This window comes from Solea senegalensis, linkage group LG16 (genome assembly GCF_019176455.1).
Source record: "Solea senegalensis isolate Sse05_10M linkage group LG16, IFAPA_SoseM_1, whole genome shotgun sequence".
Lineage (NCBI taxonomy): Eukaryota > Metazoa > Chordata > Actinopteri > Pleuronectiformes > Soleidae > Solea > Solea senegalensis.
Genome location: NC_058036.1, coordinates 18,396,960 through 18,409,434, shown reverse-complemented (window position 1 = coordinate 18,409,434; position 12,475 = coordinate 18,396,960). Strand labels below are relative to the sequence as shown.

General features: G+C 42.9%; 1 protein-coding gene across 6 annotated transcripts in view; it reads left to right on the top strand.

Annotated features, from left to right (window-relative positions):
* Window positions 1-12,475, top strand: part of fsip1 (fibrous sheath interacting protein 1) — a 28,049-nt gene that overhangs the window by 12,236 nt on the left and 3,338 nt on the right. For 5 of the 6 annotated variants that reach the window (XM_044047515.1, XM_044047513.1, XM_044047514.1 and 2 more), the window contains exon 9: window positions 6,145-6,297. The exons of the other annotated variant lie outside the window; for it this stretch is intronic. In XM_044047515.1, coding sequence (XP_043903450.1) covers window positions 6,145-6,297 — 153 coding nt within the window. The remainder of the gene's footprint in view (window positions 1-6,144; window positions 6,298-12,475) is intronic. 6 annotated transcript variants of the gene reach the window in all.

Here is a 12,475-nt window from a genome sequence, read left to right as displayed (position 1 = left end):
AGTACAAAGTCCAGATGACCCCTCGAGTGAATCTTCTAATACCTTTAGGAATGTTCAGCAGTCAGGTTCAGCATCTACCAGGGATCCAAGGGACTGATATGAAAAGAAGATGTCTGGAGGGAAATTTGACAACTTGGATGCAAAGACGTTTGAGATAGTCATGTAAAAACCTTCCCATGATCCCATGTGAGGTGCTCGACAGGGATACATGTCGTCTGCCCTTACACAAAAGCAGAGAGGAAAGTGGATAATAGCATTAAAAACATCAGCTTTTGCGCAAGACAAGTGCTTCAGAATTAAAAATATTTATTTGCACTACCTTCCTGAGCCAAGTATCAACACGCAGGTAGCTACGTAAGAACCGACAGCTGTTTCGCAGCACATTTGACTCAGAACTTGGCAGATGCGGAAAGGTCACAGTCGGGCAAAATGTCAGTCTGAGAGGCCGAGAAGGAAAGAAGAAAGAGAGAGTGAGACAGAAAGAGAAAGAGAGACAGACAGAAAGGGGGGTCGTTAGGGGTGTTAAGATACTCTCAGCCATAGCTTCCGAACAGTTTACTCCAGAGCTCTCTCAGGGAGTGCTCGTGGCAAGGCATGTGGACAGGCCTTGGCAGGTAGCCTGGGTCCACGTGGCACAGCCAGAGCTCCTACAATGCTTTAGATTTGCAGAAAGTCAGAGGGGGGAGGAAAAAGAAAAAAAAAAGGAAAAACACACACACAAAAGATAGAGAAGTGTGTGTTGCTATGAGCAGCACCAGTCACGTCTGGGTGAGTCAACACGGACGGCTGTGTTTGATCAGAACAGAGCTGTCACTCGCAAACACAGGAAAGAGACATCTACATAATGTTGTGTAGGTCTCCACATTTCTGACCTGATCAGGTACCTGGAGAGGACTCTGCAAGATCTCTGAGGGTGTCATATGGTAGCAGGCGCTAAAGGAAAAAGGACTATACCTGCAACGATGATTAGGAGGATTGTTCGTTTGTGATTGAATGGCAGGTCCTAAGCTTTCTGGGACAAATATTGTATTTTATTAGTCGATATGGTTCACTGGTTTCCACTCAACCAAAATCAACTTAGAGGTAGATTCATCATCAATAAGAGCATGAAACAAATAGCTCCACTTGAAACAATGCCAGAGGCCTTTTCAAAGATTTGTTTTCTAATGGCACTTTTCCACTACACAGTTCCAGCACTTGGCTCAGCTCGGCACGGCTCGACTCTTTTGCTTTTCCATTAGGGATTTTTTTTTTTAGTACCTGCTCTGGGGAGGTTCCAAGCGAGCTGAGCCGTTTCTAAATGTCAACAGACTGCCGGCCACTGATTGGCAGAGGAGTGTCGGCACTGGAAGAGTCATTAGCTTGGTTTCTGTCGCAGGAATCAAACCCGCAAAATGCCGTAGATCAGTTAAAAAGACGTACAAATCTGGCGTCTGGTGTGTTTAGCGACAGCTCTGCCAAAAGCCGGCGTTCACGAGCAGCGAGCCGCATCAAAACCCCTTCGGGTCTGTGCTCTGGTCATGCAGGAAGTACTGAATTTAATTAACTGATTCTAATGATTCAGTTGCACCCAAAACAACTGCTTCACAAGTCACCAGTTTGTGTGTGTGTCGCGTGTAAAACATCATCACAACAGTTACATGCAGCCATGGTATGATGACTCCACCCACGTTGAGGAGGTACTATCGTAATGGAAAAAACGATTAGAGTCAAGCCGTGCTGGAACTGTACAGTGGAAAAGCGCCATACGACGATTAAGCACTTCTGCTTTATTGTAGATTTGAATCATGCATGTATTGCCTAATAAGCTGATGACTGATGATATTTATGGATCAATGGCCTATATCAATGGTCAGCAATTGGTGGCCCGTGGGCCAAAACTGGCCCACTAGCAGCAGTATCTTGGCCAGCAGATGATTGATCATTATTTGCTTGTCTTCACAAAAAAATTGTTTAATTTCAAATCGTCTTCAGAGCTTTTATTCTGAATAATCATTTGTCTTCGTAACAAGATTGTCATGAAAGACAACATCCATATTATTGTCAGCTTAGACGTGGGTTTTTGTTTCTGACTGAAGACGTTTTAAGGCATTTTTCCTGATGAAGATATGATGTTTTAGCCCAAATATTCAATTGCTTCCAAAAAAGCAGATCCATTTTGTGGCTACTGCATGCAGAAACACATCTTGGCATCGACAAGTTCCTCAGTGTTCCTAAATACTCACAAAATGATTTGAAGTGATGTATGAGTACACACATGTGGCAGGGACACAGATTAGAGACAGACGTTCTTGTGTGAGAGAAAACTGCGTCACAAACCACTCGCCAGCATGCACAGCTACGAGGTGCGAGCGTCTCTATGGATGGTAATAGGATCTATTTATCTAGTGTCTCAATCCTGGTCCTGGGGACCTACAGTGTATCAGGTGTGCAGGGCAGTGGGTCCCACGAGGACCAGCACTGAGAAACCCTGCGTTAAAGGATATCAATTTCTGGGCAGCGTTTTTCAAGCCAAAAGGCTTTTGTCTCAGATTTGAGGACTTAAATACCCACAATTCATGCTGATCATCTCACAGATAACACTGCACACAGCTGTACAAGGAAGCAACCGTGCACGACACAACGTTAGAGGCTTCAGATGTTATTATAAGAAGTGTAAACAGTGTTTTTGATGCATTATGAAACTGAAATGGAATTAATTAGAATAGGGTGGGCTGCCACACTCCAGAAAATTAATGTCTTTTGATTTGTTTCACGCTCTCCATCATGTTTGACACTTAATTAGCCGGCTCGGAACACAGTGGCCCTGTTTTGGTTTGTCTTGAGTACACAAACGCAGTATGATACGTAGTCCACAATACCTAGTGTAAGAAGGTACCGGACGATGATACACCTGTGCAACATGATACTTATTATTATCATTATTATTAATAATCTTTCTGTTTGTGAAAGAAACTGCGCGATCCAGTTGACCCACTTTGGAGCAGAGAAAAATCTCCAGGCCAGCAGCCTCAGTGGATCCGTCCGTTCTGATTGATGGACTCCATTATATGCTCCTTTAATGGGGGAACATCGCGGTACAGCACATTCAGTGTTGCTGAGCGTTAGGCACTCGAGATTTGTTTTCAATTAATCTGAAGCGAAGTGTTTGGCGCACGATAATCCCGACTGTTTTTCCTACTCCGTCACTCTGGACGACGGCGGCTCATCCATCAAAGTGCTGCAGCTGCTTCACACTCAAAAACGCCATGACAGCCGCTGAATGGAATGTTTGGCTTCTATTTGAAATCCCAGAATTGATCACAGGATTTCAATAAGCACTTAATGAACGTCGCAGACGCGCTTGATTGGAGTTTTCTGAGCGTCCCATCAATAATATGCCAATAACTGTGTTGCTCACGGCAACCGGCAGTTTGTTCTTTTTTTTCATACTTTGGGAACGAAAGTTTCGTGTCCGTGAGGTAAAAGCAGGACAGCTCGTCCTTTTTTTTACCATTTTAATAACATTCCTGCTTATTTGAACATTTGATTTCAAGGTGCACTTGGCAAGTCCGTGTAATACGCTGATTTATCATGAAATACCAAGATATTAATTTGATTTCATCGAAAGTCAGTTCTCAATAGTCCTGTGGCAGATGTAGGTGATGTCAGGTGGCGACATAAGGCAAGCAGATCATGCTCCGCTTGGAAGTCGCCCCGTCTGTCTCTCTAATGAGTTAAAGCGATCAGACATTCCCTCTGAAGCACAAATATCACAACGTATTAGAACAATCACTGGCGTCTACTGAAGTCAACAAACTATTCCCTCATTCTCATTCTGTGATTCATTAATACAAAACAAAGAGAGAGAGAGACGACTGATTTGCTGTTTTGCAAATGCCTTGGACACTGATCTGAAGAGACTGCGTTGAGTTATTACTGCTGGTAATTAAATGAATCAACGTTTTTTTAAATAAAAATCACTGTGAAATAAACAATGCAAACAAGTTATTGGCCATCGAACTGTTTTAAGAAACAGAAAACAGACCCGATCGTATGTGACAATGTTTGAACTTTTCCATTTTCTTTTCATTTCAAGGTGCAGGTGAAAACCCTTTAATGATGTATGTAAATGTAATGTAAATGATTTGTTTTTGGTGGAAATGAGTGGCCCTAGTGCAGGTTTACACTCTCTGAGTGCTTTCTTTTGTTGTAATTAAGTTAAGAAAACAAATCTTTATTATTCTAGAAAGGATTACATTAGTTATGTTTGTTCAAAGAGAGTATGGACACTCATCACAATGTGTGCGGTGTTCGTTTGGCCAGAAAACTGGTTTAGTGAGAAACCGCGTTTGCCAAATCCATTCCAAGTCGGGTCAGCAAAAGCGTTGTCATCGCAAAACTTTGCAGACATTACCGATGTTTGGAGCCTATAGTTCTTGAATAGTAAGGCAGCTGTTGTTTCCAAATATAATAAAACACTCCCCCACCAAAGATTTAGGCTTTTTTGGAAACATGCATTTAGTGGTGTTAAACATGGCGGTAAAGCTAGACTTTAATTTTTATTTTTCCTGGTTGTACATGCTGTGTTTCTCAATCTGCTGCATGACACGGTCTGCACAGTCTGATCTCGTCGTGGTCCTGGCGTTTGCAGTCGAGATGAGTGAGTCTTCGCAGAAGGGCTTCAGTGACAACCACTGAAAAGTGGCCTCAAATAGAAGCTGTCATTATTTCCCCATAGGGAGACAGGGGCCACTGCTAGGTGAGACCGCACACACTATTCTGGGTGTTCTATTTATTATGGCAAATATTAAAATCACAGTAATCAGTGTCATACAGCAGAAATAATCCGTCACAATAAACCAGACGTGTTTCCGTTTGACTCAAAAATGACTCCCCGTAATCTGGATTTATCTAAGATTACGTCCTTTATCAAAAATGTGCCATGGCCGATTTGCTAAACGCAGTGTTTAAGTTGAGTTCATCATTTCCGCTGTGTCTCGCCGTCTCCTGTAACTGACAATTTCGCTGCGCGCAAGTCCCGCTGACATGTCTCCATTTTGTGCAACGTCCATCCATTTCTGCACTATTGGATCGCGCATCAGGCTGCTCGGCATCCAGACTAACCGAGAGAGATGGAGATTTCAACCACATGGCACTGGATTGACACTCCGAAACAGTCCTGTGGTCGGCAATATCCTTTTAGACTCAACATTTTTTATTTTTTTTTTCTTTGGATTGAGCTGCTGTTTTTATGGCATGGTAGTGTATTTTTAGAGGTCGCCACAGAGGTCACTGGTCTGTTCCTATGGTGCCATGACTTTTCCATTTATACTAAATATATAAATGGCGAGTGGGGCTGAGTAATGATTATAGTTGTGTGACCTAATGTTTGAGATCTACCCATAGACCATATACTGTATACATATATATATATATAAGCTGGTCATCAGTCTGTCAGTTTGCTGGCTGATAAGAATATATTTAATAGCCACAAGGAGCGACTTCACTGGTGGCAAAAAAAACAAAACAAAACTGAGGAATTCATGGTCTCAATCATTAGTTTCCGGTCTTCATTAATGGAATATATCCATTTTGTCAATTATGGTCCCGTTTAGTTTCAGCATGTAATGCTTGTCATGCAACATCCACCGCTTCGTCTTATAGCACACGATGTGGTTTAAGTTGCGATGACATTGCTTCCAACTCTTTACTTAAAAAAAATGACCCAACGTGTTGTCAGAATGACAAGCCTTTCACTTATCATGAAAGGATGCGCTTATTTTCCTCCTGACCCACTTTCATCGTTTGCTTTGGATGCAGGTTGTGGTGTTTTGTGTCAACCCCAGTGCATGTGGATACCATAAATGTGGGATTTATGATGGACCCATGCAGCTCCAGCTGAGCCTTAGGTTAGACTTGGGTCAGACTTGTGCTCTGTGTAGGAAGAAGGAAAGACCTGTGGCCTATTTTATCATTTCTGATGATAACGTTTAAATAGATTTAAACATACTCTAACTCGAGAGGCATTGAGCGCGACAGGATATGAACTGAATCCCTATTTAAAATGGCAGCCACACGCGGTGAGTGCAGGTCCAGCACTTAAGCACATTCACACGTGAAATGAGTTGCTTGTGAGAACCAGTTGTGTCTGTTGTGCATCAGGGCCATGGCTCAGAGGTTGGCTGGAAGTGTGATGGAGACCCGCAGCCAGGAGAGAAGGTCCTGCAGGAGAGAAAGGAGAGAAGAAGGCAGGAGAGGCGGCTCCAAGACATCCAACAGCAGCTGGAGATCCTGGGTCAGAGCCCGGAGATGACTGTGGGTTCAAAAAGCTACGTTCATTCACACCCCAACACACACACTCTTGTCTCCATGACTTCAGAGGAACATTGCATTGATTTACATTTACTTCCCAGACTGCCCCTTCCTCATCTGGAAGATTTTGAGTCTTTGGTTAGGGTCAGGGATCGGGATAGGACTGAGGTTGGAGTTCGGATAAATATCCGGGTTAGGCTTAGTGGATATTCACTGTTGGCTCACACTCTGAGAGACTCATTTTATTGATATCATCAGCATCCATGACCAATAATAAATAAAAGTGTACCTTTGTATCTCTAATGTGAGGGGTGTGACAGGACAGGAGCATGTGATGCTCTTGGAATGAGAATTTGTCGTTGTAATGACCCCGGTTTGTAGGAAGGAAGGTGGAAGTAACATGAGGAGGTCAGTCTGTATTTAACACGACACCAAAGAACAGGAGGAACTAAAGTGTGTCCTGGCTAGACATTGACTAACTAACCAATCACGGATCGCAATGAATATATGGTGCACAGGCCAAGCGAAAAGGCTAACAATCAGCATTAATCCCCAATTCTAATGTCGTCATCTAAAATATACAGCGATACAAAACAACAGCCGTGACACGGGGGCTCACTGCTCACATAAGATCACAGCGCCCACTGATTGAGTGTCCAATGCTGGTATATATACACACACAGGTGTGGCCGATGAGGAGGTGAAGGCGGGTGAAAGGCGGGTCGACCGAGAGACGCAGGTGGTGGAAGAGAGGCGGGGAGTGAGGAAGCAGGAGCACCGATAGAGAAGGAGGGATGGCACGCAGCAATCTGCATACACAGAGTCTTCCACACGGTAACACGCAGGTCTTTAGAGGTTGTACCTGCAGAGATGTGAGTGACAAGTCTTTACAAGAACACGCTCACCTTTACAATTTATTATCAGCAGTCATTTGGACCCTTTCTTGGTTGCTGTTATGCGAGGATAGTCGCGTACTCCGCTGAGTCGCTGACGTTTTTGCCCTTCACCTAGTTCCATAGTTGAGTTCTGATGTCTGCACGCTTCACAGCGTTTCCTGGGAACCAGCGAGCGCCGTCTGGTTTCAGGAGTCGCCGTAGAGTTACAACCACAGTGCACGTCGCTCGCTCCCAAAAGCTCGTAGTTAAAGACACGAGACAAGAATGTTCCGAGAACAAAAGGTGAATGGGCCTCATTTCTGCTCTCTCTGACATTAGATTGTGTGTGTGTGTGTGTGCGCAAGGAAAGAAAACACAAGATAAATTTAATGGATTGACTCTTTGTGTCACCGATCAAATACTCCTCAGGGTCTTGCGCAACGACGTACCTGTTTGTTTAGTCAGTGCTGTCGCAATCTGCCGCAATACTGGCGAACCACACTGCGATGAAGAGGCTTAATTTAAACATAAAAGATGCATGTTTGACTCACACTTCGGTAGTAAAAGCTCTAAGTGGCACTGGAGCCACTCCCTTACATCAAATAAAGCACCATGACATGCAAACCCAAAGCTATTCCTGGACTAATTAAGCACACATTTATTTGTTGAATGGGTTTTTTTTTTTGAAGAAGCTGTTCTTTCATTATTATCACAATAGCATCAAAAGCACCAGGCTCTTAACCACTGGTGTGTCACTGCACTTTATACACTGTCACTAAATGATTGCACTCTGCGTGCGTCTGTAATGCAAACAGCAACGGTCGGGGTTGCATTGTGCTGGTTGGAAAAGATTTATTTGCACGGAATTCGCCTGGGAGGGCATTCTCAAACACTCTGACACAGCTAGAATATCCTCATAAAGTTGATTTGTATAACGTCCCGAAACTCCAAATGTCTCCTCACTGTCCTCTTGCATCTGAAGTGTGCACCAACCATGCAGCGAAAGAAATCCACGGATCCATTTTGGGAGTTTTGTTTTACCAAAAAACAGAAAGCTTTGTTTTAAACGGAGCAACTGTGACTGAATGCTTGTTCATATGCACGTTTTCCACTGTGCAACATAAGGAGATCAATAACACTCGGAGCGTAGCTTGTGGTATGAATCATGGAGTGTAAAGGAAAATGTAAAAATTGCCAATAAAAATCAGAAAATCTGCATGCACGGCTTCCAGTTCATGAACAGTAAACCACTAATCCTGCTTCATAGGGGGTCATTGTAATTATTTGGAAAATTGAGTCCAAACTGTTTAATGACACTGTTTGGAACTTTAAAAACTGTTTTCAAGAGATAAGAAAATGAATCCGGCGTTCCAGAGAAGGAAGCCAATGCGAGAGTTTTGACTGTTTCTGAGTATTTACAATAAAAAAAAAAAAAACTTTCACTTGAACACAATACTGCTACTGAGAATAAAATGTTGTCTTTTCCTTTAACTGTTAATGCTGTTTCTCAGTACAGTGAAAGTATTGTTAGTTTTACACAGTGGTAAATCTGTGGAACTCAACAGCTGACCTAGTGGCTCGTTTCCCCGCAACTTCACCTGGCTGCCTTCCTGGATCAACCGTCAAAGGAAGGACAATCGTGACATTTACAGTAAATCACTGCGCAGTAACCGGATAGCCTTTGTCTAACCTGACCCAATACATTAATCACACTTTATCTCTCCTATTACAGTTCTCTCTCCCTCTTACGTCATGACTTCCCAGAACAATTTAGCTGTTGTCTAGGATTCTATCGATTATACAAAACAAACAGCACTCCGATCGCATCACTATGAGTTCTAGTCCATTTTTTTCTGCTTGTGTTCAGACCAAACCTTTTCAGGCCAAACTAGTTGAGCCCTCGTTTCTCCTGAGACCTCAACAGTTTCACCAATTTCCCCAAAAGAATTGAAATCGGATTAATGGAGCAATAGTGGTTTGACTATGTGACTAAAAACCTCCACATCTGTCAATTTCAAGTGTTTCAAAAATCTCAAATTCAATTTCAAAGGTTGAATTTAAATGATCTCTATCTTAGTTGAAAGATATACGATACGGCAGATACCACATGTGATTGTTCTCTTGCCAAATTTGAATGGAAGCTTAGTTACCCTAGCTAACGTAAGACAGCTTGGCCTTTTTGTAAAGATAAAATACAATCAGTCTTACCTTTTTCTTCTCTTTTTGCAGTACACAAGTCAAGGTTTCCTATTAGGAATGTATTGTAGTTCAATTTTAATGTGAAAAATGTGCTATTTAACAACTCACATTTCACAGAAACAGCATTTTTGAGAACGCACTAGTCTCCCTCCCACCCAACCCCTCTGTGAGTTCTTCACAGAACTGAATCAGCCTCCGCTTCAGCTATAAATCACCTCATATTGGACAATGTTATTCCTCTTAGGGCTTCATTTAATGACTCACTCCAAAACAACAGCCAAATGTAAGTCACACGCACACGAGACACAGAGGTCTTATAGTAAACTGTGCACAGAGCCATGTGTGAAATTGTGGGGGTCAAACGAGGAGAGTGGGATTGAGCCAGTAATTCAGCCGACAATTCTAGGAGGTTCCTCAGAAAGGCACCTTATGTGAGTTCTCCTCTGTTATCTGATATCATTTGGCAAAGGTTGTCTTTTCTTACGGTGATGTCACCACTGCCGGATTTCCTTACAAGTTCTTCTCAGCAATGTGAACAGAAGCAAATAAGATGTAATGAATAGAATCTCTCTGGAAAACCTGCCCCCAGAGTCTGCGGCCGATAAAGCTGAGGTATGTGACTGAAGTCTGTGACCTTGAAACCCGAACAGCCCACGCTCGCGGTAAATCGGGCCCCTGCACCCTGTGAACAGTGAGCTGTACAGTGGTGGTGGTCCATCGCAGGGCTGAACAGCTCTGGCTTTGTCAGAATTCTTAAGACCTGCTGGAATCCGATACTGCACAGTGACTGGGAACTTTTTCATTTTTCACCAAAAGTCACATGTTCACCTGCCCCGCGATTGTTTGACGCATTGAACTCATCATCTTTTGGATTTTTTTTTTCCAGATCAGACTGAGACAAAAGCATGCTGGGTGCAGAGAGCAGGTGGGCGAGCAAGAGCAGTATGAGATTTCAGAAAAAAATCTCTGACAGAACCAGACTCAATGTGCAGCCATCTGCCTAGACAGGTTGGGGTGAAAGGAACAATGGGGAACAAAGGAGAGGTGGGGGAGAAACAGAAGAAAGAGATCAGGATAGTTATAGATTTGACTGGCAGAAATGGCCGTTCTTTTAAGAAGATGAGTACATCTTTAGCAATTCATGGTATCCTAAATTTTATGAAACAGCCACTCAGTGATGCAGATAAGAAAGGGTATTTGTATAGTATATAAAGTGTTTGGAGGGTTTATATCAAGAAATAATATGAAACTATATTTGCAAAAAACCATTATCCAGGTGTTATTCTACCATTGTTATTTCTTGGTAAAGTCGAATTTTGTCACATGCGACATCTTTTGTGCGCACAAATACATTAACAATGGATACAGTAGAGACCCTCGCCAGCATCGTTTTTTCTGCCTGCAGCAACTTCAGTCATCTCAGCAGCTCTGAGGTCTTGGGTTAGCTCAGTATTGATTGACGCGACAGAAGCGGAGCACTACCTCTGGCTTGTAGACGTTGCATGTGAAGAGCCACTAAAGCTGTCAAAATGTTTTTCACTTACTGATGCCAAAGGATGTGTGGGCGCAAATCCAAAATCAGCATGAAACATAGCCACGTACGCAGCTGTTCATTTCATTTAAGTGGGGACTAAATGCAATTTTATGTTCCCTGTATTTGTGGATAAATAATTTGGCCGTAGTCGCTAATGACAACCGCTCTGTTCCTCCCTTTCCTTGTACAATCAGCCTCACACACTGCACTGAAACTATCTCAGTTTATGTAGATGAGTTTAAGGGACGGCTGTATTAGCCAATTTTAACTTGAATGTCAACTGAAGAAGAGAGTAGGCTGGAAAATCAGTCACCTACAAGACACCCTGGTATTAACGGCACCCGAGGTCAACCACAACAACCACAGGTCACTGCATTTTGCTCCAGCATTTTAAAAGCCTTTTTCTTTCCTTCATCTCTCTGTTTTTATCTCCTGTGTCATGGAAAGTCTAATGTATAGGTCCCCTCTCCATGTATGCTGGTGCTGGTTAAAAATCATTACTGGTTATTGACAGGTTTTTATTGCCACATGTCACACGAGTGAGCCATACGTCTTACATTGCACTAATGGCTCACTCATGTTTTCCGTGAGCTGTAACCATAGACGAGAAGCTCTGTGTGACCAAAATGCCCCGAAGCTAAGCCGAGAAACATGGCTAGGGTATGGCTTCTACCCTCCCGCTACCCTTTTTGTGAGGGGTTGAAGGTCAAGTGCAACAGGTTAAAAAGTCATGTCTTGCTACATGCACGTCAAAGAAACAAAAACACAGGCTGCTGCAGGGGCCATCGCGGCTGGAATGCATTCACGGTGCTCGCAGCCCGTGGTAGAAGATGACGTTCAGCGTCCGCTATGACCAGAAGGACATCATTCCAGAGGGCAGTCGGTTCAGATGGGGAATACGGATGATCGATGAAGAGTATAAGCTTCAGCGAGTGGTAGACGAGACACAGGCATGCGGTGTTGTCTTCGGTGACTCAGCGGGATGTGAGGAATTGATGAAAACTGCATGGGCACAATATCTTCTGGCTCAGAATGGAGCGCATGAGATAAGGCACCGTGGCGAAAGCTGTATTTTGTTCTTTGTAAATTTGAATTCCAGTTATGATGTTTGCATGCGGCTGCTTTTACTGTATTATATAGATTAACACAACGGTTTAACCTAGAACTGGATTGAACTTTTCCTTACACCCCAACCTGTCTAGGCAGATGGCTGCACATCTTTGAATCTGGATGTCAGAGATTTCTTCCTATTTAAAGGGAGTTTTTTTTTCTCTCCACTAAAAATTGAATTGGTGCACTGAGCTGCAATGTCTGTATGTTAAATAATTCCTTGTGAAATTTGTGTTGATTGAAAATGTTGTGGGTATACAACCACAACCACCAAATGATTTGTTTTTGTCAAAAAAAGATAAGCTCACCTAAATAAAAAAAAAGAAACACTCTATAAACATCTGGTACATACATAAGCTTTTAGGACTCACTGATATATAGCAGGGAAAGTGATTGCTATCACAGACACTTTGCTTCCCCAAAGTGAGTCTTATCTGAATCGGGGACAGACGTAGGTCCTCAT